The 23876-nt window shown below is 46.8% G+C and overlaps 12 protein-coding genes and 1 non-coding gene across 16 annotated transcripts; 6 read left to right on the forward strand and 7 right to left on the reverse strand.

Moving 5' to 3' along the window:
* Window positions 1-526: 526 nt before the first annotated feature.
* Window positions 527-2767, forward strand: LOC9634429 (glycerol-3-phosphate dehydrogenase [NAD(+)]). Its single transcript, XM_002990981.2, has 12 exons — window positions 527-848; window positions 912-988; window positions 1061-1133; window positions 1211-1332; window positions 1453-1548; window positions 1606-1713; window positions 1791-1854; window positions 1911-1948; window positions 2014-2134; window positions 2216-2270; window positions 2334-2382; window positions 2445-2767. The coding sequence occupies exons 1-12, from the start codon at window positions 623-625 to the stop codon at window positions 2628-2630; spliced, it is 1215 nt and encodes a 404-aa protein (XP_002991027.1). The 5' UTR covers window positions 527-622; the 3' UTR covers window positions 2631-2767.
* Window positions 2768-2853: 86 nt separating this feature from the next.
* LOC9633761 (steroid 5-alpha-reductase DET2) lies at window positions 2854-4110 on the reverse strand. Its single transcript, XM_002991050.2, has one exon. It carries the CDS (start codon window positions 3851-3853, stop codon window positions 3068-3070), a length of 786 nt encoding a protein of 261 aa, XP_002991096.1. The 5' UTR covers window positions 3854-4110; the 3' UTR covers window positions 2854-3067.
* Window positions 4111-4310: 200 nt separating this feature from the next.
* On the reverse strand, window positions 4311-6624 carry LOC9634430 (thiamine biosynthetic bifunctional enzyme TH1, chloroplastic). Its single transcript, XM_002991051.2, has 10 exons — window positions 6371-6624; window positions 6237-6311; window positions 6115-6190; window positions 5982-6057; window positions 5781-5915; window positions 5663-5727; window positions 5482-5609; window positions 5163-5419; window positions 5079-5112; window positions 4311-5016 (listed from the first exon to the last, which is right to left on the reverse strand). Exons 1-10 carry the CDS (start codon window positions 6593-6595, stop codon window positions 4501-4503), a joined length of 1587 nt encoding a protein of 528 aa, XP_002991097.2. The 5' UTR covers window positions 6596-6624; the 3' UTR covers window positions 4311-4500.
* Window position 6625: 1 nt separating this feature from the next.
* Window positions 6626-8286, forward strand: LOC9634431 (ribosomal RNA small subunit methyltransferase, chloroplastic). 2 transcript variants are annotated; one of them, XM_024664798.1, is made up of 10 exons: window positions 6626-6856; window positions 6912-7061; window positions 7109-7165; window positions 7207-7296; window positions 7373-7468; window positions 7525-7609; window positions 7660-7712; window positions 7772-7855; window positions 7912-8022; window positions 8079-8286. In XM_024664798.1, the coding sequence occupies exons 1-10, from the start codon at window positions 6650-6652 to the stop codon at window positions 8175-8177; spliced, it is 1032 nt and encodes a 343-aa protein (XP_024520566.1). In that variant the 5' UTR covers window positions 6626-6649; the 3' UTR covers window positions 8178-8286. The 2 variants fall into 2 exon arrangements, with proteins under 2 accessions (XP_024520566.1, XP_024520565.1); XM_024664797.1 differs by having other exon boundaries at window positions 7912-8286.
* Window positions 8287-9266: 980 nt separating this feature from the next.
* LOC9633762 (dehydration-responsive element-binding protein 1B) lies at window positions 9267-10351 on the reverse strand. 2 transcript variants are annotated; one of them, XM_024664840.1, is made up of 2 exons: window positions 9923-10238; window positions 9267-9844 (listed from the first exon to the last, which is right to left on the reverse strand). In XM_024664840.1, the coding sequence occupies exons 1-2, from the start codon at window positions 10218-10220 to the stop codon at window positions 9645-9647; spliced, it is 498 nt and encodes a 165-aa protein (XP_024520608.1). In that variant the 5' UTR covers window positions 10221-10238; the 3' UTR covers window positions 9267-9644. The 2 variants fall into 2 exon arrangements, with proteins under 2 accessions (XP_024520608.1, XP_024520607.1); XM_024664839.1 differs by having other exon boundaries at window positions 9267-10351.
* A 1087-nt stretch (window positions 10352-11438) lies between these two features.
* Window positions 11439-11876, reverse strand: LOC112342676. Its single transcript, XM_024664834.1, has 2 exons — window positions 11834-11876; window positions 11439-11778 (listed from the first exon to the last, which is right to left on the reverse strand). Exons 1-2 carry the CDS (start codon window positions 11847-11849, stop codon window positions 11519-11521), a joined length of 276 nt encoding a protein of 91 aa, XP_024520602.1. The 5' UTR covers window positions 11850-11876; the 3' UTR covers window positions 11439-11518.
* On the forward strand, window positions 11775-13914 carry LOC9634432 (spermidine-binding periplasmic protein SpuE). Of its 2 annotated transcripts, none has more exons than XM_024664832.1 (7): window positions 11775-12266; window positions 12343-12470; window positions 12524-12772; window positions 12834-12968; window positions 13021-13203; window positions 13255-13416; window positions 13477-13914. In XM_024664832.1, exons 1-7 carry the CDS (start codon window positions 11912-11914, stop codon window positions 13798-13800), a joined length of 1536 nt encoding a protein of 511 aa, XP_024520600.1. In that variant the 5' UTR covers window positions 11775-11911; the 3' UTR covers window positions 13801-13914. The 2 variants fall into 2 exon arrangements, with proteins under 2 accessions (XP_024520600.1, XP_024520601.1); XM_024664833.1 differs by having other exon boundaries at window positions 12154-12266; window positions 12339-12470.
* On the reverse strand, window positions 13754-15375 carry LOC9633763 (protein SET DOMAIN GROUP 40). Its single transcript, XM_002991053.2, has 6 exons — window positions 15260-15375; window positions 15062-15209; window positions 14830-14961; window positions 14641-14781; window positions 14363-14581; window positions 13754-14313 (listed from the first exon to the last, which is right to left on the reverse strand). The coding sequence occupies exons 1-6, from the start codon at window positions 15373-15375 to the stop codon at window positions 13783-13785; spliced, it is 1287 nt and encodes a 428-aa protein (XP_002991099.1). The 3' UTR covers window positions 13754-13782.
* Window positions 15376-15442: 67 nt separating this feature from the next.
* Window positions 15443-15514, reverse strand: TRNAQ-CUG. The gene has a single exon. It is a non-coding gene; the product is annotated as a tRNA-Gln (tRNA).
* Window positions 15515-15708: 194 nt separating this feature from the next.
* Window positions 15709-16527, forward strand: LOC9634433 (heavy metal-associated isoprenylated plant protein 9). Its single transcript, XM_002990984.2, has 5 exons — window positions 15709-15733; window positions 15795-15870; window positions 15932-16098; window positions 16175-16250; window positions 16312-16527. The coding sequence occupies exons 1-5, from the start codon at window positions 15719-15721 to the stop codon at window positions 16470-16472; spliced, it is 495 nt and encodes a 164-aa protein (XP_002991030.2). The 5' UTR covers window positions 15709-15718; the 3' UTR covers window positions 16473-16527.
* A 55-nt stretch (window positions 16528-16582) lies between these two features.
* LOC9633764 (probable protein S-acyltransferase 16) lies at window positions 16583-17931 on the forward strand. Its single transcript, XM_024664792.1, has 7 exons — window positions 16583-16638; window positions 16707-17007; window positions 17075-17167; window positions 17236-17391; window positions 17456-17554; window positions 17615-17710; window positions 17784-17931. The coding sequence occupies exons 2-7, from the start codon at window positions 16756-16758 to the stop codon at window positions 17904-17906; spliced, it is 819 nt and encodes a 272-aa protein (XP_024520560.1). The 5' UTR covers window positions 16583-16638; window positions 16707-16755; the 3' UTR covers window positions 17907-17931.
* On the reverse strand, window positions 17930-18540 carry LOC112342663. Its single transcript, XM_024664793.1, has 4 exons — window positions 18379-18540; window positions 18277-18326; window positions 18146-18227; window positions 17930-18070 (listed from the first exon to the last, which is right to left on the reverse strand). Exons 1-4 carry the CDS (start codon window positions 18530-18532, stop codon window positions 18024-18026), a joined length of 333 nt encoding a protein of 110 aa, XP_024520561.1. The 5' UTR covers window positions 18533-18540; the 3' UTR covers window positions 17930-18023.
* A 3589-nt stretch (window positions 18541-22129) lies between these two features.
* LOC9633766 (NAC domain-containing protein 72) lies at window positions 22130-23684 on the forward strand. The gene is made up of 2 exons (XM_002990987.2): window positions 22130-22734; window positions 22884-23684. The coding sequence occupies exons 1-2, from the start codon at window positions 22261-22263 to the stop codon at window positions 23556-23558; spliced, it is 1149 nt and encodes a 382-aa protein (XP_002991033.2). The 5' UTR covers window positions 22130-22260; the 3' UTR covers window positions 23559-23684.
* The last annotated feature ends 192 nt before the right edge of the window (window positions 23685-23876 follow it).

Below are 23876 nucleotides of genomic sequence, written 5' to 3' on the forward strand. Positions count from 1 at the left end.
CTTTTGCTGTGACTTGTAAGTTTTTCCAAGCTTGTTTCTCTTGTTCCGTGTATAGCAAAACTTTCCATCGAGGATGAGATGTTCCAAAGGTTGGTACGCCGCTATTCTCATAAATAACGTGCCAATCAAACAGGAACGTTCGTAATCCCATCACCTCTGGAAAGAGGTATCCGGGTTATAGCCATTGGTGACAGGTTGCCTATCATTTCTTTTTCTTGTTTTTTTTTTTTTTTTTTTCGTGTAAACTTCACGTTCTTTCACTCCAGTGATGTTCAAAGAACGCGAGGTTCTCAATAAACTTATCGCTATCTTTTTTATGATCAAAATAAAAGACCATTGTGCATATAAAATTTATAATTAAAAGTTAGCACTAATTAAGTGAATATGGAAAAGACCTTTTGAGCCGTTCCTTGGAGTGGGAAATATATGAATGGCGGGCCGTGGGCGGAGGGTGGCATGCATTGCATGGCACAAGCGGACAATCTCCCGCCACCAGGGGTATCGCCACCACCACCCTCCACTGTGCTGCGAGTAAGTGTGGCCATGGCTTCTTCCTCTCGAGATTCAAGCCTTTTATTTTAACCCCCTTTCTTGCCTCTCTTCTCCATCTCTAGATCCTACCATGGCGCCTCCCGGATTGGAGGTGGCATCGTCCTCGCCAGAGATCCAGAAGATCACGCCGCTCGATGCTGCTGCTGCCGTGGTGGAGGATGATGGTACCTCCGCGTCCTCGGAGTCCATCGCTACTGCTGCGAGAGATCGGGTTGCAGTGATTGGGAGTGGGAATTGGGGGAGCGTTGCGGCCAAGCTCATTGCTTCCAACACTTGCTGCTCTGATCTCTTCGATGGTAAAGTATCGATCGATCGAGTCCTTCTTTAGAACTTTCTTTCTTAGAGTTTTTGTGCTTTAGATGAGGTGAGGATGTGGGTCTACGAAGAAACTCTTCCAAGCGGGGAGAAGCTTTCGCAGGTTATCAACAGGGAAAAGGTTCGTTCATAGGAAGTAGTGTTCTTTCTTTCTTTCAACGAGAAAGCTATGGAAAACTATTGGTCTTTGCAGGAAAATGTGAAATACTTGCCTGGAGTTAAGCTTGGATCCAATGTAGTTGCAGTGCCAGACCTTTTGAATGCTGGTAAGCGATGCTCCTCTCCCTTTTTCGTTTTCTCGTGTGTTCTAAAGGAAATATGTTCTAACCACGAAACAAAACAGTGGCTGATGCAACGATGTTGGTGTTCGTAACTCCTCACCAGTTTATCGAGGGAATTTGCAATACATTGAAAGGAAACATACGCCAGAATGCTATTGCCATCTCGCTGATAAAAGGAATGGAGGTACTATTTTCTCTTTTCTATAGACTAGCTTTTAGCTGTGTTTCACTTCTAGACTAGCTCTTAGCTCTTTCTTACAAAATCCTTTTTCTTTGTTTTTTCCTTCTTTTTTTTCTCATCCAGGTCAAGAAAGACGGGCCATGCATGATCTCCAACTTGATCACGGAGCTTCTTGGAATTGACTGCGCTGTTCTCATGGGTGCAAATATTGCCAACGAGGTAGAATCTTTCAAAGTTTGGTGAACCCTCTGTCTCAAACACGAGAGAACTCGCCAGGTAGCCGTGGAGAAGTTTAGCGAAGCAACTGTTGGCTTCAGGCATGATAAGCGAGCTGCAGATAAATGGGTGCGAATTTTTCGCAGGCCTTATTTCCTGGTGACTCCTGTGAGTGTTTTCATAATCCTTTTTTTTTTTTTTTCCCCTCTCTTTGTCAAGCTTTCTTGTTTTAATCCTACTTACAGGTACAAGATGTGGAAGGTGTGGAGTTGTGTGGAACACTGAAAAACGTCGTTGCTGTTGCCGCTGGTAAAGCTATTCACTCTTTCGCATATATTAAGTTATACTCTTTGATGTAACCGCAGGTCTGGTGGATGGCTTGGACATGGGCAACAACACAAAGGTGACTGCGTGTTCTTGCCATGAATATATTCCCCACGTTTTCTCTTGTATTGGAAATGCTTGCAGGCCGCAATCATGCGAATCGGGCTGAAAGAGATGCGATTCTTCTCAAAGCTGCTGTTTCCCTCGGTTCGAGACACCACCTTCTTCGAGAGCTGCGGCGTTGCCGACCTTATCACAACATGCCGTAAGTTTTCCATCGTTTTTTCTCCATCGTAATCTTGTTTTAGCCGGTTTTAATCTTCTCGTGACTTTTGTGCTTGTCCAGTTGGAGGTCGCAACAGAAGAGTGGCCGATGCATTCGCCAGGAACAAAGGGAAGCGGTACGTTTTTCCATAAACAGAGAAAAAAGAAAAGATTAGAAGAAACTTACCTTGACATTTCAGCTCCTTCGACGACTTGGAAACCGAGCTTCTCCAGGGTCAGAAACTCCAGGTAAAAACAACTCATCGAAAGCTTGCAGCTCGTAGAATTGTCATCCTTTTCTTCTCTACCAGGGAGTTTCAACCGCGAGAGAAGTTTATGAAGTTTTGCGAGCTCGAAAGTGGGAAGAATCGTTCCCACTGTTCTCCACAGTCCATCTCATAGCAACTGGAGCTCTGGCCCCGTCAGCCATCGTCGAGTACAGCGAGCACACTCCTCGACAAATCACTAGCTCCCAAATCCAGTATTCGTCGCTATGAAACAAAGCCAGACTCCAGAATTACGATCAGAAAGAGATGCTTTGAGAGAAAACAATAAAGAGCGAGAGAGTGAGAGAAACCAAAACTTTTCCTTCCTCCAACCAGACCAATGTACAATACAAATCTTTCGAGAGGAACGAACGACAAACACAAAGAAAACAAAAGCTTGGAGGGAGTGAGGAAGAAAGAGAGAAGTACCAAAGTTATATCATAAATGCTTCCCTGATCAAGACAGTTGATCCATTTAAAGTCCCATGTTCATCGCAAAGTCTCCATCGCCATTAAAGTCGCGACCATGACTTTGAATCAACAGCAGTGAGCGATAACTAGTAGAGCCTTCGATCGATTCTTCAAACTTTGTTTGATTCTTCGTTGTCATCTCTATCTTCATCCCTGTTTGTCCTGCCTGTGGTTGCGGAGAATCGAATTCTTGTTTGTTAGAGAACGAACGGGATCACTGCTCGCCGAGAGGCTGGAAACTCCGGAAACTTTGAAACATACCAGCGGCGGTGAGCCACAGCTCGCGGGATGAGATTCGCGGCTGTGAAGATGAAGAAGACGAGGCCGGCGGGGGACCAAGTGAGAAGAGCCCAGCCGAGCCACTCGAGGATCTCTCCGGAGTAATTCGGGCATGCAACGAGCGAGAAGAGCCACCCCTGTGGCAACTTATATCCCCCTCGCTCCTCGCCGGGCTTGCGCAAGGAAATAAGAACCGAGTCGGCCCAGACGTTGGTCACCATCCCGGCCGCAAAGAGCAAGCTTCCAGAGATGAACTGCGGACTCCGGAGCCAAGTGTCGGGATAAGTTCCAAACTCGGACAGCCACCGCGCCTGGAGATATCCGTTGTAGATGTTGAAGACGAAGGAGAGAGCGACGATGGCGATGGAGATCGTCTTGCCCCTTGAGCGCATGCGAAACGGATAGATGAGAGCCCTGTGCGTGTAGTGGAGCTGGAAAAGTCGGAGGAGGACGAGCGGGACGGTTTCGCTGGAGTGCTTCCCGGCCGAGAAGACGAGGAGAGTGAACCAGAGAGCCGGGCTTTCCATGAGAACCCATCCATCTCGGGCTGGCATGCTCGGCCCCCAGACGTCCAAGGAAGAAGACGGTGCTGCTTGAGTGTGGCGACCGTATGGTGCTGTGATTCTCGTCAGCGACGCAGCGGTGGAGAAAGCTAAGATGATGTTCAGCCAGAGCGCCTTCCAGTACCACTGCTCTTCTTCCATCCCAGTCTTCCAATCCCCTGTTCTTCGACTTTTTCCACGAGACTTTCTCGGTTTCTTGGTCTCTTTCCTTGGACTTCTGAATCTGCCTCAAAATCTCTCTTTTCCGCCTTGAGGAGATGGCCACCTGTTTTCTCTGCCCCGTAAAAAACTACCTCGATTTTATGGTTACGATACTGCTACCATCTTTCCGGGATTCTTGGCTTGCTGACCACGCAAAAATACCACCACCAACACCTCCAGATCTCCTATGTTTCTAGCTCCTTCCCTGTAGCTTGCTCTCGGGAATTCAAAACTCTTGTCTCGTTGTCTCCCCCGGCATGAGTTTTCTATAGCGCTAAAATCCTGCCCAAGTTGCATGATGCAGCAACAATCACCAAATTCTCCGCATTCTTTAAGCTGTCCCTCCCCTGTTCCCCATGGAGTACTTAAAACTCGAAAGACTTGGTCGATCCCCCACTATCCCGTGAATATCTAGATGATTATTGTAGGCGAGCACGGGGTACTTACCTGTCCACTACCACCAACTTAATCTCTCTAGAGTGCCGCGAGCACAGATACTTGCCCGATCTAGAGATCTTTTCGTGCAGTCACCTTCCTGTTCCATATCTTCGCTATCTCCATCTTAATGCTTGTCGCTGACGGCCTGTCTACGAGAAGACTTTTCCTGCTGTGGATTCTGAGAGTGCTGCTGTCATGCTGGCACGGAGATCACGCGTAGCCTGGCCAACATCCGACTGATCAAACAGCGTTGAGACGACGGCCACGCCATGTAGCATCGCCGGACGTGAGTTCATGACTTCTTCCACGTTTGCCGCAGATATACCACCAATGGCCACCACCGGAAGTGGGCTTGCTTCGCAGAGAAGACGCAAGCCGTCCAAGCCTATAGTTTTGTTTTTCTTCTTCGTGGTCGTTGGATAGACTCCTCCGCAGCCAATGTAGTCAGCACCATCTTCGTAAGCTTTTACTGCTTGTTCGACTGTCTTGCAGGACGTGCCGATGATCTTGCCGGGACCAAGAATTGAGCGTGCAAGTCGGACTGGCATGTCTGTCTGTCCGAGATGGACACCGTCTGCATTGCACGCGACAGCCACGTCCACACGGTCGTTGATCAGTACAGGCACGCCATACTTTCGACCAATAGCAAGGGAAGCCTCGGCAATCTGATCACAAAACTTTAAAAACAAAGACACAAAAGTGCGCGCAAAGAGTATAGTATACATACTTTGATGAATTCCAACGTTTCAGCCTCTTTCTCTCTGGAAAGAATCGTCACGACAAATATGAAAATCAAAACGAGTACAAGTACCTGATCTGGATTATGGTAGCACCACCTTGTATAGCTTGTTCGACTGCTGCAGGTGTCGATCTGTCCCAGCGTTTGTTCATACCAGAATCTGTAACTGCATATAGGAAGAGCTTCCTGGGGTCGAAGCGACATTGGCGAGAGGAGAGCTTTCCCCAGTCAGCAAGCTGAAAAAAATGATTCATTGGGCCCTGAGCTCCCCCACCAATTTTTATGCTGCTGCTATGCTCGAGAGCTTTTGCAACGTACTCCTTCGCAGCCTGACGCGACAACGTTAGATCAGTGATAATGAAAAGAATGGATCATTGACGCAAGTGTTTACCATGACAGCCGGAAGGACGTCTAAACCTTTAGCGAGCTCAGCCGCTATTGAGGCAGCCAATGTGCATCCAGTTCCATGAGTACTCCGTGTTTTTATGCGACTTCCCCGCAACTCGTGCCATTCAGAACCTGTCGATTAAAAGAAGATAAAAAAGTCACAGAACAACCAATGTAAGATTTACCATCGTAAAGAACGTCCACAAGATCGTGCGAGTTCTTCAGATGTCCCCCTTTGACAAGAACATACCTGTCGAAAGAAAACCACCCTCAAATCCAATAATAAAATATTTTTGCTCTCACCTTGGTCCCATTCGGTGAATCTCTGCCGCAACTTCTCTCATGTCAAGCACAGTATTCACAGGTTTACCATCAGCTAGAACCGAGGCTTCCAACATATTTGGTGTCACGATAGTCGCCAAAGGAAGCAGAGCTTTCCTGCGAGGGAAACAAACACAAAAAAGACGTATGAAAATCGCGAAAGACGAGCTGGAAAATCCATACCTCAATCGATCCAAAATGCTAGGACCTGAAAGCTCATGCCCACTCGTTGACACCATGACAGGATCCACCACCAAAGCTGCAAAACTTTCGCAAAGTTCGTGAGCGCTTTGGACGAAACTAAACAAGAACATACATCCAATCGAGTACTGTTTGATCCTAGAGCACACACTCTGGATGATCTCGGGAGAAGCCAGCATTCCCGTTTTCACCTGGAAAGATTCGTGAAGCACGAGACAAAAGGAGGAAAGAACTTACCACATCAACGTGAATATCATCGAGCACCGAGTTTATTTGCTGTTCCACAAATGCCGCTGGTAGAGTACTTATTCCCTGGACTAATGAAAAATCCTTGAGCTAAAGGAGAGATCCAATCCAGCGAAGGAGCAAACCTGGACGCCGATCGTGTTCTGCGCGGTGACAGACGTGATCGCGGAGCAGCAATAGACGCCACGAGCAGCGCAGGCCTTGATATCGGCTTGAATTCCCGCTCCAGCGCCGGAATCCGAGCCAGCGATCGTGAGAACGCACGGGACATGGACTGGCGAGTCCGTGGAGAACGCCGCCGCTGCTGTGACGCTCTTGAATCGGAAGGAGCAAGCGAGATTTAGCATCATCTCTCAGATTTTTAGGGTTCTTGAGAGGGTTTTAGGGTTTATTGGGCAAATGCGATGATTCGATCGCATGGCGCCATCGCCCTCGCGAGTTTTGCGTCGAAATGTGACGAGCTTGTGCCTTGTCGCGGCGCGAAATGCAGCATTTCCTGTGGAGCGACGAGTTCTTCTTCCTCTTCCTCCTCCAATAGCAGCGAGAATTATCGGCGAACTCTTGAGGCGCTCAAATCGAAGAATAGGAGGCCAAAGCGATGGCTTGGACAGGTAGCATTTCTTCTTCTTCTTGAGTTTGAGTCGATGATGCTTGTCGCCCACCCAGAATTACATGGTAAATTCGAATATCAATGACGAAATCGTGAGAGCTGCCGAGATCCAACCGGGTGATTTGGTGCTGGAAATTGGGCCGGGCACTGGAGCTCTTACGGATTCCCTCTTGTGTGCCGGAGCTTACGTTATAGCTGTAGAAAAGGTTCGCGAAATCTTTCTTCCTTCTATCATTTTATCTATCTCGTGTAGGATCCAGACATGGTCTCTCTGGTTTCCGAACGCTTCAAAGATAATCCTAGAGTGAAGGTAGTCTCTTTCTTTTCTCTCTCATTTTTCTCTCCTTTCAGTTGTTCCAGGACGATATTTTGAAGTGGCATATAAGATTACATCTAAGCAACTGGATGGAAACCATCAAAAGTCCATCTAAACTTGTTAAGGTGGGGTGTGTCTTTCTTTTATTCCATTTCTTTGACTTCTCTTTCATTTTGTTCCCTGAATACATCTTTGTTTCAGGTTGTCTCCAATCTGCCTTTTAACATCACAACGGATGTTGTGAAAAAGCTGCTACCTATGGGAGACTTGTTTTCTAACGTAGTGCTGCTTTTACAAGTATGGTGGGAGCTTATGTATGTCTTTCCAGAGCACTAAAGCGAGCGATCCTGTAGGATGAGGCTGCTGCAAGGTTTATTGACGATTCTCCAAAAGGAGATGAATATCGGCCCATCAGCATATTCATTCGATTTTTCTCAGGTGAGCCTTTTGTTTTTTATGCTTCCTTCAAAACCTTTACTTGTTTGCAGAGATGGAGTACAAATTCAAAGTGGATCGCTTGAACTTTTTCCCTCCTCCCCCTGTAAGTGTTATCAAGCGTACGCGCCGTGCGCATATTTTAATGCGTGTGTCTTCTAGCAGGTTAACGGTGCGGTTGTGTCCTTTTCCTTGAAAGATAGTTCTCAATACCCTGAAGTCAAATCTGTCAAGAGGTTCTTTACTCTGGTTAGTTGATCTCGCAAGTATCCATGGAAATATAACTAGATGGTTGTAAATTTCAGGTGAATTCAGCCTTCACCGGGAAACGAAAAATGCTGCGAACATCCCTGCGGCATCTCTACAGTAGTTCCGAGGTTGAAAATGCTCTTTGTTCCATCGGCGTCGTTGAGACTGTAAGATGTTTTATCATTTTTCCTTTGTTCCTAGCTCGTTCGCTGGATTCTTCCAGGCAAGGCCTCATCAACTATCATTCAGTCAGTTTGTTAATCTTCACAACACTCTGGCAGCGCAGAGTGTGACTGAGATGGACAAGATGGGCAATGCCTAGTTGTTTGTGGAGGTACAGATCTTTTCTTTTTAATCATTTTCGGGGGGGATGCATTTGAATTCTTCGTTGGATCTCCTAGTGCTTGAATCGTCGAGTCCAAATTCTTTAAGGCTGCTCACCGACTTATCCTTTGTTTTCTAATTTTCGCTGTTCCCTGAAGTGGCTGCTTCTATGGATGGCTGCGTTTGTTTAAGCATGTGTGCTTCTCTTGATTTGTCTTTGGATTTGTTAGCATGAAACCTACCGAGTTAAAGGCCCCTTTCTTGCTTCAGTTGCATTAACGTGCCTTCACAGTGCGGAGGTACATAGCTTTTGTTGTCAATGACAGCAGATCTGATTTTCTATGCCTTTCTTCTTGCAAGCTGTAAGTTCAGGGTATTGATTGGCTCATGCTGCTCGCAAGGGCTTTGCTTTCCGTGTACGGAACGGGTGCTGGAAATTATCTTTGGCAAAGCTGATGAATGCGTGTGTGGTAGTTCGCTCATGCCTGATGTTTGGTATCTCTTTGGTGCTGTGGGATGCTCCGAGAACCGAGCTTCCAGAATTGGATTACTCTTTTATCCGTGCTATATGGGAAGTCGATGACTGGTCTGGCTGTGCAGATGTCCAGACCTGGGAGCTGAGGAAAAGAAAAAGCAGGAGAGAAAAAAGTAGCGAGTGCCAGGATTGCAGCAAGGGGCAGCCAATGCCGTCAACTCCTGTTAGCTAGGCAGTTTCATTCGCTGCCTCAGGAGATATCCGGCCGTGGCTAGTGGAGAGAAAGCTTATCAGGAGGACTCATCAACAAAACAGATGCGGAAGAAAATCAAAGCGCCTGTGGTTGTCTCTGTCAACGAAGAACACCTCGCGAGTCGTCTCGTCTCGCGTCGCCTGCTATCTCCAGTAAGCATGGAAGTCTATGGAGATTTGATTTGGCTCACAAGTACTAATGGATGTGGACGTGTTAGAGTTAGCAGGAACATTGGTACTTAAAACGATGACGCGAAATGTTATTAAGCAAATCCAAGGTGTGCCTAGTGCAATGCATCTTGCATGCCTAGCCATTGTTGTTTTTTGGACGACCAAACGGCGTCGGTCTTTGTCAGAAGATCATAACCAAGGTACTGCTTTTCATTTTATTTATATTTGTTAGATGATGTTTGGAAAACTGAAGGTGTGGAATGCCAAGGATTGTGAACGGGTTTAGAGAGGAAGAAACTTGGAATGTCGCGATCATTGACGACTAGCACACTTAATTTACTTTTGCGCTTGATCTCCAAATCCTTGAAGGCGGCATATAAAACAAGATCAGCTGGATGATTTATCTTGTTTGCCACTTGCAGCACTGCAGCATGGCCAGTAACAGCAGTACCAAATCGTCTTAACAGATGGAAAGCTCGCTGTTTAAGACATACAAGCAAAGCGTTAATACAGGTTTTGCAACAAACAGCTTGAGGATTCCAGGAAGAAAGAAAGAAAGAATCAGAATCAAGAGTAGCGATCCCAAGTAGATGGATCCCAGATGGTGCCGTCCTCAGCATTTTCTTCGTTGTCGTCGCGATCATCTTGCGGTGGTGGTGGCAGTGGAACGGCCAGTGCTTCAGCCATACTGGATAGAATGGTGGGCATGTTGAAGATGAAATCCTCGTCAACGTACTCAAATGTCTGTGGAGAAGCCCCCGCAGCAGCTGCAGTAGCATCAGAAGCCGCAGTTTGGATTTGAGATGAGTGACGGTGATGATCAGAGGAGAGTTTACTGCGAGAACCTGGAGAAGAAGAAACTTCCAACTTGACGACTTTAGCCGGCTGCTGGGAGTTTTGCTGCTCTTCGTGCCGCTCAGTTTGGTCCGGTTGCTCCTCCTGTTCCTGCTGCTGCTGCTGTGGAGCAGTGTATGGAAGAAGTCTATCCTGGAAAGACATTGCTGCTGATGTAGCTGCTTCCTGGATACATTTCGGCGACAAACGCTCAGGACGAGGCAAAGTGTGGACTGAATCCGGAAAATTCAAGTGAGCGTCCTCTCCTCGAAGGCAGAGAGCAGCAACATCGTGAGCCCGAGCAGCCATCTCCGGTGTCGGAAAGGAACCGAGCCATATCCGGTTCTTCTTCTTCGGCTCCCGGATCTCGGACACCCACTTCCCCCAGCTGCGTCGGCGTACACCGATGTAAACTGGATGCCTGTCCGAGGGCTTGGACCTGGACGAAGAGCCTCCGCGTCCTCGAGCTCGTCCACCTTTGTGAAACGACGAAGAAATATCCTGATCGCCCGCTCCGGTGGAGGAGTCATCGCCATCGCCACTTCCAGCGCTGGGTGTGCCGGCGGAGCATTCCTTGTCCGCCAGCTGAAGCCTGGATCAACGACCCCTCTTCTCCGTTATCCAATCCAGCAAGCCATCAGCAACAGGTACCTTGATGCGTTTGTGAGCGGCACTAGTAACACTCTTGGCAGCCGCAGGACCAGCACAGCTTCTTCCGTGGAGCTCTCTCTGCATTACAGAACGCTCTTTTCGACTGGGACTATGGTGTTAGCAGTGGAGACTCGCTCAAAGGTAACCAGCAATCAAACACTCTAGATTTCATCAAGTAGAAAAGAGGAGAAGGTTTGGAGCGCACACATCTCTCTCGACAGTAGATTTGGAAGCAACGAGAGCTCTTCAAGGAGAAAAAGCGCTATCCCACCAGAAAGAAGGCAACAATGAGACGAACGAACGAAGCTACGAACCAACAAACCACCTTTAATGTGTGTTGCATGGGATGGGCCATTCTTTCTCGGCCGCAGGGACTCGTACGAATTACCAAAGCGCTGCAAGGGCGACCAGTTCAGCCGCGCGAAGAGAGAGACGAAGAAAAACAAAACTCGGGGCTCGCGAATCCCAGCCGTCGCTCCCCCGCATCCGACGGCCCCTAGACAAAGATACTGGCCACGTCGCGGATCCGCTGAGATCCCGCCACGCGTCGGGCGCACGCGGCCAATGGGTCGTGGGAAATTGTTGTAGCCCATGACCACATCACATTGGTGACGTCGACGTCCCAACAAAGTACTTGGCAAAAAAACTAACCAGTCCCTTTTTTTGGTGGCTAATTATCTTTTTGGGATACATTAAAAAATGGAGAAAAGAAATATTTTGGAAGGGGATTAAAATCGAGCCCACGACACGGCAGCAGGGCAGCGCAGCGGGCAGAATCTTTTTGGCTGCCCAGCAGGGCAGCAGGATTTTCACCTTTACGTATTTTATTCATTTACCACGTAACACCGACATTACCACGGTAACTTTTGGCGGTAAGAATTAGGAAGCCCTAAGACTCTTAATAAAGGTAAATACTTTTGTTAGGTAAAGTACTCTGCGATTTAGGGTTCTTGGTGCTACTCGAACAGGGGCGCTAGATCCGGGTCTGCTAAATCCACGTCCAGGAAGCCCTTGATTGCCAGGAACTCGGCGATTCGCGGCGGCGGCGGCTTGGCTTCCACCGAGTCGAGCATCCTCTGGAGCTCCGCGGCGCCGTATTTCGCTCGAATCCTGTTGAGCTCGATCTTCTTGGTGGGAATGTACTCGAATTGCGTGCCGAGAGGGAGATCGTACTTGCTCGCCGGTGGCGCCGGCTGCTCGTCAGGCTTCTTTGCCGCTGCATTGGATCGATTGTGAGAGCAGGAATTGGGTCGAGAAGGATTGACACTCACCGGGGGAAGAAAGCATGGCGATTGATTTTTAGGGTTTTTCGTTCCTGGGTATGCCCTACTTGGGTATTGTAGAAGAGAATGGAGGGCGCCACTGCCGTCGCCTTTCCTTTTCTTCGATGCGGAGGCATTGGGCTAAGCCCGCGAGCGACATTTCGTCCGCGCGCTTGTAGCTTGGAGAGTGTCGATGGCTCTGGCAGCAAGAAGAAAGAGCAGCTTCTCGCTGCTATCAAGGGAGAATGTGGTAAACTCTTGTGTGCTATGTCCCTCTTGGGCGCTGGTCTCGCTGCTTCTTTGGCTGGCGAACATCGAGGCCATGCTTGTTTTGCTCGGATTTCTGGAGAGCAGCAAACTTCTACCAGGATTTCTTTTGCTGCTGCTGAAAGTCGGGAGCTCGAGCACGAAAACAAGAATGTACTAGATGTTCGAGCTTCAGGTATCTCATAGTCCTAGATGTTTTCGATTATTACAACTCTCGCTTCTAAAACCAGTGGTCTTCAATGTCTAGGAAGATGGAGCTGAGAATATGAGTGAAGAGATGCAACGTGCTTACGAGCAGTGGAAGACGGTTCCATATTCTATAAGCTTTCCACTGAGGATAGTCGGCCTTCGAGGATCGGTTCCTCCTGTTTGGATCAAGGTATCGCTTTTGTGTCTTTCATTTGTGTATTTGAGAGAATCTTTTGGTGGCAGGATTTTATGGTGTCTCAAGGGAAACAAATGAAACTCGGTGCAGAGTTTCTTGGATCTCTCGACACAATTTACACCCAGCTTGTGTCTGCTAAAAACAGTGGACAACTTACGAGTAAGTCGACCATGGCGGCTGACGTTGTCACGCTCGGAGATTCGTGGCTTGGTGCCGCCATAAGAAACAAGCTGATCGCTTCTGTTGGGAAACCCCAGGAGCTCGAGTGGTTTCAGCATCTTGACCCGAAATGGCAGGTACTTTTTCTTTTTTTTTTTCAGAGTCTTTCACTACATTACGAAACTTTGATTTTTACAGGCCATCCTTAGACGCGATGCACAAGGGCGTCCAGACGAAACTGGACAAGTTTGGGGTGCGCCATATCGGTGTGGTTGCATGGTGATAGCTTATAGGAAAGACAAACTTGCAAAAGCTGGTCTACAAGATATCAAGGTACAAACAGTTGCGTAAAAAGTTTTCCTGTAAAACTTTCTGTTTTCCTCAGGACTGGGACGATCTTTGGAAGCCAGAGCTTGCCGGAAAAATTTCCATGATAGAATCCACACGAGAGGTCGTCGGTCTGGTGCTAAAGTCCCTCGGAGCGTCTTACAATGCAAGAAATCTCGATGCCGAAGTTCACGGTGGACAAGAAGCTGTCAAGGAGAGATTTTTGAGATTAAGAAAACAGGCAAGTGACCACCCCGCTTGATTGTGCTTTTCACTGTGCACTTCTCCGCAGGTGAGAGTGTTCGAAAACATCAACTATTTGAGAGCTTTAGGAGCGGGAGATGTCTGGATCGCGGTGGGATGGTCGAATGACGTTCTACCATTTGCTAAGCGGCAATCCAACGTTGGTGTTATAGCTCCTGCGTCCGGGACTAGTCTTTGGGCCGATGTATGGGTAAGTTTTGATATTCTTCCAGTGATGATTCATTCGTGACACTGTTCTCTCTACGTGCAGGCAATCCCTGCTGCGACCACAATCAAAAGTGATAAAGCCGGTGGACGCATAAGAGGACCCTCTCCACTGGTATCTCAATGGCTAGAGTTTTGCCTCCAGCCAGCGCGAAGTTTGGCCTTCCACCAGGAAGCGTTTTGTGGAGCTTCGCCATTGAGATTCGCAGACGTCGCTGACAACGGATCTTCAGAGCCTGCTGGTCCCCGGCTGGATACAAATCTTGTCTCTGGATTGCCACCGAAAGACATCCTTGGCAAGAGCGAGTTCCTGGAGCCGCTGGAAGAAGAAACTCTTGCAAAGTATCGGTGGTTACTCGAAGCCGAGTGATTCGCCTTTGCTGTAAGTGAGACAACGTTGCAGGATGGTTTTGTATCCCAGCCTCCACTGGATGGCGAGCTTGTGCCTCTCGACTCCGCATGAACCAGAGCTTGTACTCTTTTCCAGCTGTTCCAGAGCTCTCTCGTCTTGCTCTATCGTCGTTGGAAGTTTCTCCAGAAGCTTTTGGCACTTCTTTTGCAGCCAGAGGAAAACAAGCTGGTCGCTCTCTCTGGAAATTGGCAAGCCTTGAGACGCCATGTAGCCGTGTGACTTTCGTAGAGAAGCTGGAACGGCACGAAGTCTTAGTTGCTGTAGCAACGAAAACGAAGGCTTCCCGCTTGCCTCTATACAATAAGCTGCGAGGTTGTGTTGTCTTTCGCTTTTGTCTCCGGTACTTTTGAGCCCGAATTCCTCCGAGCTTGGCAGTGGAATGTAAATCACGTCACAAGGATTATCCGGTAGCAAAAATCCGTAGTGTTCGAGAAGCTCCAAGTTCGTGTACTGCCCGTAGCAAATGAGAGCCTGGAAACGCCAAATGAGACTCTTGACAAGAGTGCAAAGAGAAACAGACCTGCTGGCCATTTTTGTAGCTCCTCCGCGCATAGAAACAGTAGGAACTGATGGAAGTTTCATAGCCACCATCAGTGAGCCTGCTCGTAAACTTGTGCTCGTCGTCCTCATTTCTCGAAGACAGAGTTCTTTCTATCGGTGCGTCGTAGTTGAAGAGATCGCCGATGGGACATAGCACGCCTGCGTCATCCCATGGGACGTGTAGCGTTCTGGATGATATCTGAATCGCAAGAACAAACTAGATAAGAGATCATTTGTGAAAATCTGAAGGCAACTCACGGTAGCAGCGGCCCAAAGCCAGGCCTTGAAAGTAGTAAACTTACGTGGGAGGCGAAGACGTGAAAGCAATGAGGACGTCTCCCTCCACTGTCTCTGAGTGTCTTCGAAAGACGATTTTGCCATCGAGATCGCATCCTCCACCTATGACAATGTTAGTTAGAAACAAGATGACAAGTGAAAGAAAAAGACCTGCAGTTCTTCAGCTTCCATTGCGGAAAAATGAGGTAGATTGTGATGAACTTGAGGATTATGGCGAAGATATGAAAACCACCGAGAGGAGCGAGACTTGGCAACTTCGCTCAAGAGATACGCCGTCAAGATCTTTAAACAAGAAAACGAGATAATGCTGGAGAAAATACTGGAAAGAATCTTCTTCTACGCACAAATCTATCAAGTTCTAATAGAAAACAAAGAACTTTACCTGTACAGAAGACAAATGCGCGAAATCCACCAGCACTTTTCCAAACTCGGGATCTTCCCTCGCGCAATGGACACCAATCAAAGCAGCAAATGGAACTCTGAGAATCATCTCACCCTGCTCCACATTCCGAGCCACACCCAGACCTCTCCTACATACAATACAATTCGATCACGATAAATTTCCCATCTAAAAACTCACCCGCCTTGATCCGGGAACACGGCAATCTCCAGCGTATCCCCAAACTGCGAAGATCCTTGGGAGGAGTCGCTGATTCCAAACGAAGCCGCGCATTCCAGGAGCTCCCTGGCCTCCATAGCTTAGGGCAAACTAAGTAGCGATGAAAAGCAAATAAAAAAATGGAGGGAAAGAGAAAAAGAGAAAAGGTCCTACCGAGACTTGAACTCGGGCTACTGGATTCAGAGTCCAGTGTCCTAACCACTAGACCATAGGACCAGATACCGGTAGCAAAACCACTTTACCTTCCACATTGTTACCGCTACAGTGGTGATGCTAATCTTCGCTTTAAAACCATGGCGAGATCCAATCTTTGCTTGCAAACCAACAATGATTAAATCCCATGCTCGAACCACGACATCCATAAAAGAGCTCCATCTTTTGGCAAAGTTTGCGATATTAGAAGCATTGACAAGCATTGAAATGGCGGAGTTGAAGGTAAAGTTATACCGAGCGAGAACACACCAGACATGGTCTCTCTCTTGCTTTGCTCGTTTAGACGATGACGCTCAAGATCCTCACCAAGTCCAATCGCGGGCGATACAAGATAACAAACGAGCTGTGCAAAGTTCCAGGTGGGGATCGTCATCGAGAGATTGTAAGAGCTTGAATTTGATGATGTTTCTTTCCTTCCAGGAGTGAAGAACATCGTGGTGGATCTCGAGGAGCAAAAGATGACCGTCACGGGGCACTATGAGCAAGAAAACCTGCTCAAGAAAGTTGCAAAGTTTAAGAAGCTCGTCCAGGTCTGGCCCTCTGATCCTCCGCCACCGCCACCACAGCCGGACAATCCAATGCCTTCGGTACGCTAAAGATCACATCTCTGATCCTGCGATCGAGCTCAAATTCAGAGAAAGATATTCTCATTTTGCTTTTCAGATCATCGAGCTCAAGGTGGCTTTGCATTGTCCCGGATGCCAACGAAGAGTTCTAGCAGCGTTATGCGAATTGCGAGGTAAAAGAATGCTCCAATATGGATTTGTAAGCAAGAGGCTTGATCGTTTCTTCCACTCCAGGAGTTGAAAAGGTAGACACAGACATGGAGAAGCAGCGTGTTGTAGTAACAGGCCATGTCGATCCGGACTCGTTGCTTAGAAAGATCGCGAAAACGAAGAAACGAGCACAAATTGCCTCGGTGACGCATCCCCCGCCTCCGGAAGCCCAGAAGGAAGAGTGATCTTCGCTTAGAATCCATAAACCCTAAAACTAGCAGCTCAAATCCAAAAGAAATACCTTCGCGCGCGAAAATGCTTTCCATTTTCTTCTTAGCTAGGTTTTATAGAGATTAAGAAATTAGGGTTCTTATTCTTCCTCCTCGACGACGGATCCACCGACACGAGAATGTAAGAATCGAGAGATAGATTTCCTCCTCCTTGCCGCAGCTTACAATCGATCCATCGCGCTTGCGCAGGTCGCCGTGATCCCGGGCGCCTGCCGGCGGCCGATGATGTAGTGCGCCGATGGGCCTCTCGAGATGCTTGACGCTCCCGATCCTGGCATTCCTCGTCCTGCTGCTCTCGAATTATTACATCGTCGTGGTCTTGGCGCTCCAGCCTTGGATCGGCGTGCCAGCTTTGCTACATGCGCTGCTCTTCACGCTGCTCAACGTGATGATCCTCATCTCTCACGGGCTGGCTGTTCTTCGTGATCCCGGACAGGTGCCAGCGAATTACTCTCCCGATCTAGAGACCGATCAGAGCACTGTCTTGAAGGTTAGAGATTTTTTCACTCGGATTGAGAAGCTTTTCTTGAACTTTCTCTTTGTTCTTCTTCTTCCAGGGAAAGGAGAGAAGGTTTTGCGAGAAATGTGGCCTCTACAAACCGGCTCGAGCTCATCACTGCCGGATTTGCAAGCGTTGCATTCTGCGAATGGTACTTTTGAGCTCTTTTCTTCTCGACCTTTTCGACTTTGGCGTTAAGAATGCGCTGTTTCTCGACAGGATCATCACTGTTCTTGGCTGAATAACTGCGTTGGCCACCGAAACTACAAAGCGTTTCTCCTCCTCGTCTTCTACCTCTTCTTGGGGTGCTCATACTCTCTGGCCATCTTTGGAGGATCAACTCTAAACAATTCGTCAACGTATCAGTTCTGGAAGGTACACACACATTCGTGACGCGATGGAAGCAAAGTTCACTTGTCTCGTGCGTTTCTTCTCGCAGGTCATGTACGGCGTTTGCCTGGTGGTGGGAGTTTTGATCTTTGGATCAATGCAAGCTTGGTATGCATATCTCCTCGTCCAAAACAAGACTACGATCGAGGTTCGCTTCATTCTTACTCATGCATTCCAGCTTTTTGCAAGTTTTTCTCTCGTCATTTAGTTTCATCAAGGGAAGAGGGAAGGCTGGATCGCAGTGAAGGCTGGTCAAATCTACAGGCATCCGTATGATCTGGGGCTTCTTGCGAATCTAATCAATGTAAGCTTCATGTTTCGTGCCTGCGTTCTTTTCTCTTTTTTTTTTCGTCGTTCTATCTTTTATTCGTTCCCAGGTTTTGGGACCAAAGACAAAGTATTGGCTGTGTCCAATGTCTGTTGGGCACATCGGCTCTGGCTTGTGGTCGAGAACTCTCTCCGAGACCCATATCAACAACATTCTAGCTGATTCTAGCTGAGGAGAAAAAGAAGAAAAAAAAAAAACAGAGAAAACGCGAAAGTTTTGTTTAGGAGTGATCGAAACAATGTTTCTCGTGAAAAACTATGAAGAAAGTTTTGAGGAAGTCTACTATGTCTTACCCAGAAAAGAATCGTTTCCAGGATTGCCAAGGTAAAAAACCTCCTAAAAGGGGAAAAAAAGAAAGAAAAAGAAAAGAAGAAAGAATCAATCCAGCATCCTTGGAACTCAAGCACTGACCGCAAGAGTTGCATCTAAAGTAATACTGCTCTCGCCGGACAAGCCCAGAGCCTTTACAAACTTTACATCTCCTTTGAGCTGCCTGAAATTCCAGAAATCCACAATGAAATATTTGTCTAGAAATCACTCACAATCCTCTTGCTGAATTCGATCCCAGCCACAACAAATGGAGTCACCCCAGCTGCAGGACAATCCAAACTGAGCAGAAACAACGGGGCAAAGCAAAATGGTACCAATCGCCCCCACGCCAATTTGCCATGTAAGTTGGGGATCCTCTGCTACTGTAGCGGCAATTCTTTCCACTTCCACTGCCCGTGTTCGAGAGCGTATAGCAGGTTTTCCAGGATGTGTGAAGCCAGTAGGGGACGCAACAAACAAGGAAACCATAGTGATTAGGTTGAATGTTTGAGCATCAATATTTCTTATATTTGCTGATTTTTCAAGAAAAACTTTAAAGGTTCAAACCTTTGTTTGTACAGCCCTAAATCAAGGTGATGGGAGATAAAGTGGTTTCTCCATAGCCTCGATAAGGAGGAAAGGGCTTGGGCAGTTTGCTAGAAATAAGGAATCTCCTATTGGGTATCGCTCCCCAATGACTTGAATCATTGGGTTCCTCGGGTGCTGGAGAACACGATCCATATCTTCCGTCGAATTAGTTTCTCAATAGCATTGACTTTGACTTTCAGGCTCCATTGACTAAGTTGTGCCCTAGGACCTTCTTTTCGGGGAATGCCTTATCCCACTTGGCTAGACTTTGGAGGATTTGGTAAAGGAGAGGGTAGCGGGAAAATGTCATCTTCCCAGTCTGGCAAGAGCACTCTCCTCGCAGCAATAAGTTGTAGACTGAAGGAGTTAGGATATCTGGTGGTGCTCACAGCTCTCAACGAGGCAATGGTGGATGCTGCCAACAACAAACTCAAAGATGAGAGAGCTGCTGCAAACGACTTTTACGACGACGAGATGTGTGAGCAGATTACGAAGAACAGGGCACAGGTAGACTGGTGCAGCTTTGGTAACAGATCTTTTCCGAGCTCATGGAACACGGGTGGTGAGCAGCAGATTGTGTGGTCACATATTCTGAACAGCGTACAGTGGGATGTCAGTCTACAATCTTCTGGCCAGATTGAGAGAAGCCAAGCAAGAGTGTATTGCACGGAGTCCATTGGGAACTTACAAGCTGGCTAGCTTCTCCCTGTGCGGCTTGCCAAGGCTAAGCTCTTTGATAGGTAGTCATAAATTGAGGGAACCAGCCACACGAACCGTGACAGACCTTCACCGCTTTCCAGGCAGATTGAGAAGGAAGACTGGCAGGTGAACAAGGAGCAGGTTGGAAGAATGTTGGCAGAGTTTGCTCGGGATCGGAACTTCCTCTTCGAACTGGACGAAGATTCGGCAGGGAGTCAAAAGGAACGCCATGGGGAAGATATCGAGCAATATAGTAAAGCTCACGTCTGGCGAGCTGGTTCAGCGAATATCCATTAGGACTGTCAAGCAGTGGCTAAAGGCTGTGCACAGCAAACGTCTTCAGTCTCACATTGTCTTCAACAACACGGGTCCATGGTGGGCTCATTCCAAAGATTGGTAGTTATTCTGACGAGGTCAAGCACGTCAATATGGCTTGCATAGAAACCATGAATGGTTTAGCTCCTGTGGATACTTTGGATACTATTCTGGAAGCCATTGATGATGGAATCAGGGCTGAAATCAGTTCGTTTCATCTCGAGCAGCTGGTTGAAAGCTAGTTCACTTCTATTGAAAACCTTCCGCCTCCAACAGATTCGCTGCTCACCGTCTTTGTGTATGCCATCACTTTTATGGATCCCCATCCGTTCTTAAGCCCCAAGTCGCTCAATTCAAACGGGCAGCCTTCAGATTACAGTATCCAGTTACAGTTCTTCAGGGGGCTTTTGATTAAGACTGAATATAGTCCATCTACATAAGTATTGGTCTTTACCCTAATTAATCTTCTTGTCCTTACCACAATGATTGATTAAAAAATGTATTATTTACTTATCATTTTGAAATATATAGGTGAAGCAACAGTTTTTCCTTGTTGGATACATGGCAACAAATATGTGATTGCACATGAAAGCATTATATATTTACACATGTGCTATTATCATGGGGTATGCCATGTATGCATGGGGTATAATATTTCAAATTGCTACATAAGCATTATACCACATCATCTTAGACAACATAAGATTAGTGCAATGTTAATGAACCTTTTTTTCTCATTCTCATATATTGTGATCATCTTTCTCTTTTTATTTTTCACTATTGTAACTCATTTATCTCAGTTATGGCTCATTTATCACAGTGTAGTGCCCCCTAATATAAGCACCATTCTTCAATTAATTAATTGCACTTCCCATTTCTCACAGTTTATTTGCAGTGTGGCACCTCAATCTAACACAGTGGTGAGTATAATAGATTGGAGCACAGCAGCAAATGCAATTGGAGTGTGGTAGTGAGGGTGATTGAATAGAGCATGGTGGTGAGTTTGATCAATTAGAGTGTGAAGACAAAACATTTTTTTAGGTGTTTGAACCATTAAGTGTGGTGGTTTTTGGCATTGCATACAGAAATTTCTTCATTCATTGCAAACCTAATTGGTCTCAAAGTGCTTTTTATTACCTTCACTAAGGAGTGCCCCAATAATGAACTCAGTCCATAAGGTGTTTAAAATCTAGCTTATGCACTAAAAAACAAGCCTTAACCCAAACTTTAAACCTTGCTAAAAAAAATTTGATGTGGAGATATAACATAAAAAATTGTATACCCAATATGGTGTTAATATGGACTTTGCTATGTATATGTGGTTGGCATTAAATGTATAAGAAAAAATTTGTGGTTAAAACATTATTTTGTGAGTCACACATATATGTTTTAATAATTTAAGTACATTGTGTTTTTTTTTCATGTGCAAAATTTTTTACTAGGCCACCCACCCCAAGTACACCTCTCTCTCTTGGGAGGTGTACCTCCCCCCAAAATTCAGATTATAAATTGCTTGTAATAGATACAAGTTGATAATTTTTAGTTTTTAGATGGTTTTTTAGCAAGGTGGTAATGGATATACCTAAAATATACTTGAATATTCTAGGATATTCTACCATCTAACAGTTGTTATTCATTTAGATTAATCTTGTATCTATAATTTATAAACATGTTTATAATTTACAAACTTTCTTAAACCCTTTTTAGTATTTTTTTTTATTCTATAATCTAACAGTTGATATGTAATAAGATTAATCTTGTGTTTATAAATTACAAACATGCTTCTTTATTTTATCAACTGGATTAATTAGTAATAATAAAAAGTAGACAAATTATTGATTACATTAGAATTAGAGAAAATTTATGGAAGTTTAGATTGGATATCAATAATAAACCAAAACAAGTAAATTAAACAAGAATTAGAGAAAGTTTACAGAGAAAGTCTTCCTTTAGATTGGAATATATTTAATTATTTTGATTCACAAACTATTGCTAAAACTGATTAAGCTCAAGCTAACATGGCATGTCCAAGCTTTTTCCCAAAATACTTTATCTACGGGCCTCACCGCCAATCTGGGACGCGTGTTGCCATTTTGGCCGCTGGTCGTCGGCACGCCAAATGACCTCACCCCGCCATCACCTCAGTGACGCCAGCAAAAAAAGATCCGGCCCGCATAATTCCCCGCACATTTTCCACACCGTGCGAGCGGTGATTGTGCGTACGGCGGGCCATGCGCATGCATTTGACTGACACATGTTTTTACTGTTACCTTGTAGAAAAAGGCCAGGCGAGTGTGGCATATTCACGTACATTCGCCCTTTACTTTTAGCCGAACAGCTGTATGTGCTGACTCATCGGATGGAGCCAATGCGAATGACCCAGCGGGGGGAAAACGATGGCCACCAAAAAAAATAAGCGAGGTAACTCTGGATAAAAATTTTAATCCAGGGAGCTGGAGTGTTTAAATTGCGAGCTAGGCTCACTAGGAAGCATTTTGGAAGCCCGCGAAATTTCCATCCAAAGAAAGAGGAGTGGTAAGTGTAGCGAGCGAGGAAGAAAGAGTGAGAAAAGAGAGAGGATTCTCCCTTCTTTGCGAAGGGATCGAGCGAATTGGATGGAGCACAATTCGAAGAAGGCTGTGAATTCACTGCAGCTCCCGCCGGGCTTTCGATTCCACCCCACGGACGAGGAGCTGGTCGTGCATTACCTCGCTCGCCGGGCGGCGTCGCGGCCATTCGCAGTGCCAATCATCGCGGAGGTGGATCTCTACAAGTTTGATCCGTGGGATCTCCCGGACAAGGCCTTGTTTGGCGAGCGCGAGTGGTACTTCTTCAGCCCTCGCGATCGAAAGTACCCGAATGGAGCTCGGCCCAACCGCGCAGCCGGGTCGGGCTACTGGAAGGCCACTGGCACCGACAAGCCCATCTCCAGCGATGGATGCAAAGTGGGCGTGAAGAAGGCGCTGGTGTTCTACAGGGGACGAGCGCCCAAGGGATCGAAGACGAGCTGGATCATGCACGAGTATCGATTGGCCGACGCCAGCGGCGCCAGCAATCGATTGAGCTTGCGCAAGAAGGGATCTCTCCGGGTAAGTGATAGAGCCTTGTGTTTTCTTGAGCGTTCTATGTTATATTATATGGATCTGTGTTCTTGGATCAATCTCTCGCGAGGGAGAGGTTTTTTCGGCAATCGCGGGATGGGTTTTGATGGGTTTTTCTTCCTCTTTCTTTTGGTCAGCTGGACGACTGGGTTCTCTGCCGGATCTACAAGAAGCAATCGAGCGATTGGAAGAGCCCCGCGGCCTCACAAGAAGCGCCAAGCCGCGAGAACGTGAAAATGGACGCGGACGATGAGTCGTGCCTGGAGGAGGTCCTGGCGTCCCTGCCCGACATTGACGATTCCAAGATTTGCTTGCCGAGGCTGGGCTCTTTCACCGCCATGCTCTCGAACGAGCAACAAGGCGATCAGGCTCAAGCCAATGGATCCCTTGGAGCGAGAGGAATTGGATCCGCCACGAGCTTCACTGCAAACAGTGGAGCGCCTTTGATCGATCAGCTCAAATTCCACAACGCTTCCTCAGCTCTAAACTCCAGTGATCCTGTAGTGGATAATTGTCTCCTGGATACTCGGTACAATGATCTTCCCACTCTCAGCCTCTATAACAACAGCTCTAGAACAAGTGATCACCACCACCACCAACAACACATCCTGGATCAAAAGCCCACAATCTCTCCGGAGCAAATGTTCTATCTCAAGAATTTCCCCAACTCGAGGCCGCATTCGCAGGGGATTTTCCAAACCCCCAGCTCGATCGAGGATGGAGTCCAAGGTTCCTGCAAGAACCAAGTAATTTACTCGGACAGGATCAACATGGTAAATTTCCCAGGTTATTTCTTCCAACACAAGAGCTGAAAAATTAAAAAAGGTGGTGGCGTAAATTAAAAAAGGTTTGCTATACATTTTTTATTCGGTTTTTTTTTTGTAAAACTTCCTTTTTTGTGGAGATCATTATAAGCAAAACGTGTAATTCGAAGATCATAGCCATGTTTCACTCGCGAGAAGATGCCAGACAAGAGATATGCCTGTGCGTTTTCAAATGGTCGGGAGATCATCCAACGCTCTTTCTAGAATCCTTTTTCTTTTGTTTTTGCTTGTCTCCGGATACGGCAGCTTCCACCTCCACATCGGAAATCTCATCGGAAATCTGATCCTCCACGGGAAACGCAGATC

Source organism: Selaginella moellendorffii, unplaced genomic scaffold (assembly GCF_000143415.4).
Source record: "Selaginella moellendorffii unplaced genomic scaffold, v1.0 SELMOscaffold_114, whole genome shotgun sequence".
Classification (NCBI taxonomy): Eukaryota; Viridiplantae; Streptophyta; class Lycopodiopsida; order Selaginellales; family Selaginellaceae; genus Selaginella; species Selaginella moellendorffii.

What these genes read in the sequence shown, in the direction of transcription:
- LOC9634429 (XM_002990981.2), top strand. Translation starts at nt 623, where the DNA reads ATGGCGCCTCCCGGATTGGAGGTGGCATCGTCCTCGCCAGAGATCCAG. An exon ending in GCCAGACCTTTTGAATGCTG is followed by an intron (nt 1,134 to 1,210) that starts GTAAGCGATGCT and finishes GAAACAAAACAG; the next exon opens with TGGCTGATGCAACGATGTTG. An exon ending in CGTCGTTGCTGTTGCCGCTG is followed by an intron (nt 1,855 to 1,910) that starts GTAAAGCTATTC and finishes ATGTAACCGCAG; the next exon opens with GTCTGGTGGATGGCTTGGAC.
- LOC9633761 (XM_002991050.2), bottom strand. Translation starts at nt 3,853, where the DNA reads ATGGAAGAAGAGCAGTGGTACTGGAAGGCGCTCTGGCTGAACATCATC.
- LOC9634430 (XM_002991051.2), bottom strand. Translation starts at nt 6,595, where the DNA reads ATGATGCTAAATCTCGCTTGCTCCTTCCGATTCAAGAGCGTCACAGCA. An exon ending in AGAACACGATCGGCGTCCAG is followed by an intron (nt 6,312 to 6,370) that starts GTTTGCTCCTTC and finishes TCATTAGTCCAG; the next exon opens with GGAATAAGTACTCTACCAGC. An exon ending in ACGTCCTTCCGGCTGTCATG is followed by an intron (nt 5,420 to 5,481) that starts GTAAACACTTGC and finishes TTGTCGCGTCAG; the next exon opens with GCTGCGAAGGAGTACGTTGC.
- LOC9634431 (XM_024664797.1), top strand. Translation starts at nt 6,650, where the DNA reads ATGATTCGATCGCATGGCGCCATCGCCCTCGCGAGTTTTGCGTCGAAA. An exon ending in CAAAGCGATGGCTTGGACAG is followed by an intron (nt 6,857 to 6,911) that starts GTAGCATTTCTT and finishes TCGCCCACCCAG; the next exon opens with AATTACATGGTAAATTCGAA. An exon ending in TCAAGAGGTTCTTTACTCTG is followed by an intron (nt 7,856 to 7,911) that starts GTTAGTTGATCT and finishes TGTAAATTTCAG; the next exon opens with GTGAATTCAGCCTTCACCGG.
- LOC9633762 (XM_024664839.1), bottom strand. Translation starts at nt 10,220, where the DNA reads ATGGCTGCTCGGGCTCACGATGTTGCTGCTCTCTGCCTTCGAGGAGAG.
- LOC9634432 (XM_024664832.1), top strand. Translation starts at nt 11,912, where the DNA reads ATGGAGGGCGCCACTGCCGTCGCCTTTCCTTTTCTTCGATGCGGAGGC. An exon ending in ACTAGATGTTCGAGCTTCAG is followed by an intron (nt 12,267 to 12,342) that starts GTATCTCATAGT and finishes ATGTCTAGGAAG; the next exon opens with ATGGAGCTGAGAATATGAGT. An exon ending in CTGGTCTACAAGATATCAAG is followed by an intron (nt 12,969 to 13,020) that starts GTACAAACAGTT and finishes TGTTTTCCTCAG; the next exon opens with GACTGGGACGATCTTTGGAA.
- LOC9633763 (XM_002991053.2), bottom strand. Translation starts at nt 15,375, where the DNA reads ATGGAGGCCAGGGAGCTCCTGGAATGCGCGGCTTCGTTTGGAATCAGC. An exon ending in TGGAAGCTGAAGAACTGCAG is followed by an intron (nt 14,782 to 14,829) that starts GTCTTTTTCTTT and finishes ACATTGTCATAG; the next exon opens with GTGGAGGATGCGATCTCGAT. An exon ending in GGCTTTGGGCCGCTGCTACC is followed by an intron (nt 14,582 to 14,640) that starts GTGAGTTGCCTT and finishes CTTGCGATTCAG; the next exon opens with ATATCATCCAGAACGCTACA.
- LOC9634433 (XM_002990984.2), top strand. An exon ending in CGAGCTGTGCAAAGTTCCAG is followed by an intron (nt 15,871 to 15,931) that starts GTGGGGATCGTC and finishes CTTTCCTTCCAG; the next exon opens with GAGTGAAGAACATCGTGGTG. An exon ending in CGGACAATCCAATGCCTTCG is followed by an intron (nt 16,099 to 16,174) that starts GTACGCTAAAGA and finishes TTTGCTTTTCAG; the next exon opens with ATCATCGAGCTCAAGGTGGC.
- LOC9633764 (XM_024664792.1), top strand. Translation starts at nt 16,756, where the DNA reads ATGGGCCTCTCGAGATGCTTGACGCTCCCGATCCTGGCATTCCTCGTC. An exon ending in ATCAGAGCACTGTCTTGAAG is followed by an intron (nt 17,008 to 17,074) that starts GTTAGAGATTTT and finishes TTCTTCTTCCAG; the next exon opens with GGAAAGGAGAGAAGGTTTTG. An exon ending in AGCGTTGCATTCTGCGAATG is followed by an intron (nt 17,168 to 17,235) that starts GTACTTTTGAGC and finishes GTTTCTCGACAG; the next exon opens with GATCATCACTGTTCTTGGCT.
- LOC112342663 (XM_024664793.1), bottom strand. Translation starts at nt 18,532, where the DNA reads ATGGTTTCCTTGTTTGTTGCGTCCCCTACTGGCTTCACACATCCTGGA. An exon ending in AATTGGCGTGGGGGCGATTG is followed by an intron (nt 18,327 to 18,378) that starts GTACCATTTTGC and finishes ATTGTCCTGCAG; the next exon opens with CTGGGGTGACTCCATTTGTT. An exon ending in CTTTAGATGCAACTCTTGCG is followed by an intron (nt 18,071 to 18,145) that starts GTCAGTGCTTGA and finishes TTCCCCTTTTAG; the next exon opens with GAGGTTTTTTACCTTGGCAA.
- LOC9633766 (XM_002990987.2), top strand. Translation starts at nt 22,261, where the DNA reads ATGGAGCACAATTCGAAGAAGGCTGTGAATTCACTGCAGCTCCCGCCG. An exon ending in GCAAGAAGGGATCTCTCCGG is followed by an intron (nt 22,735 to 22,883) that starts GTAAGTGATAGA and finishes TCTTTTGGTCAG; the next exon opens with CTGGACGACTGGGTTCTCTG.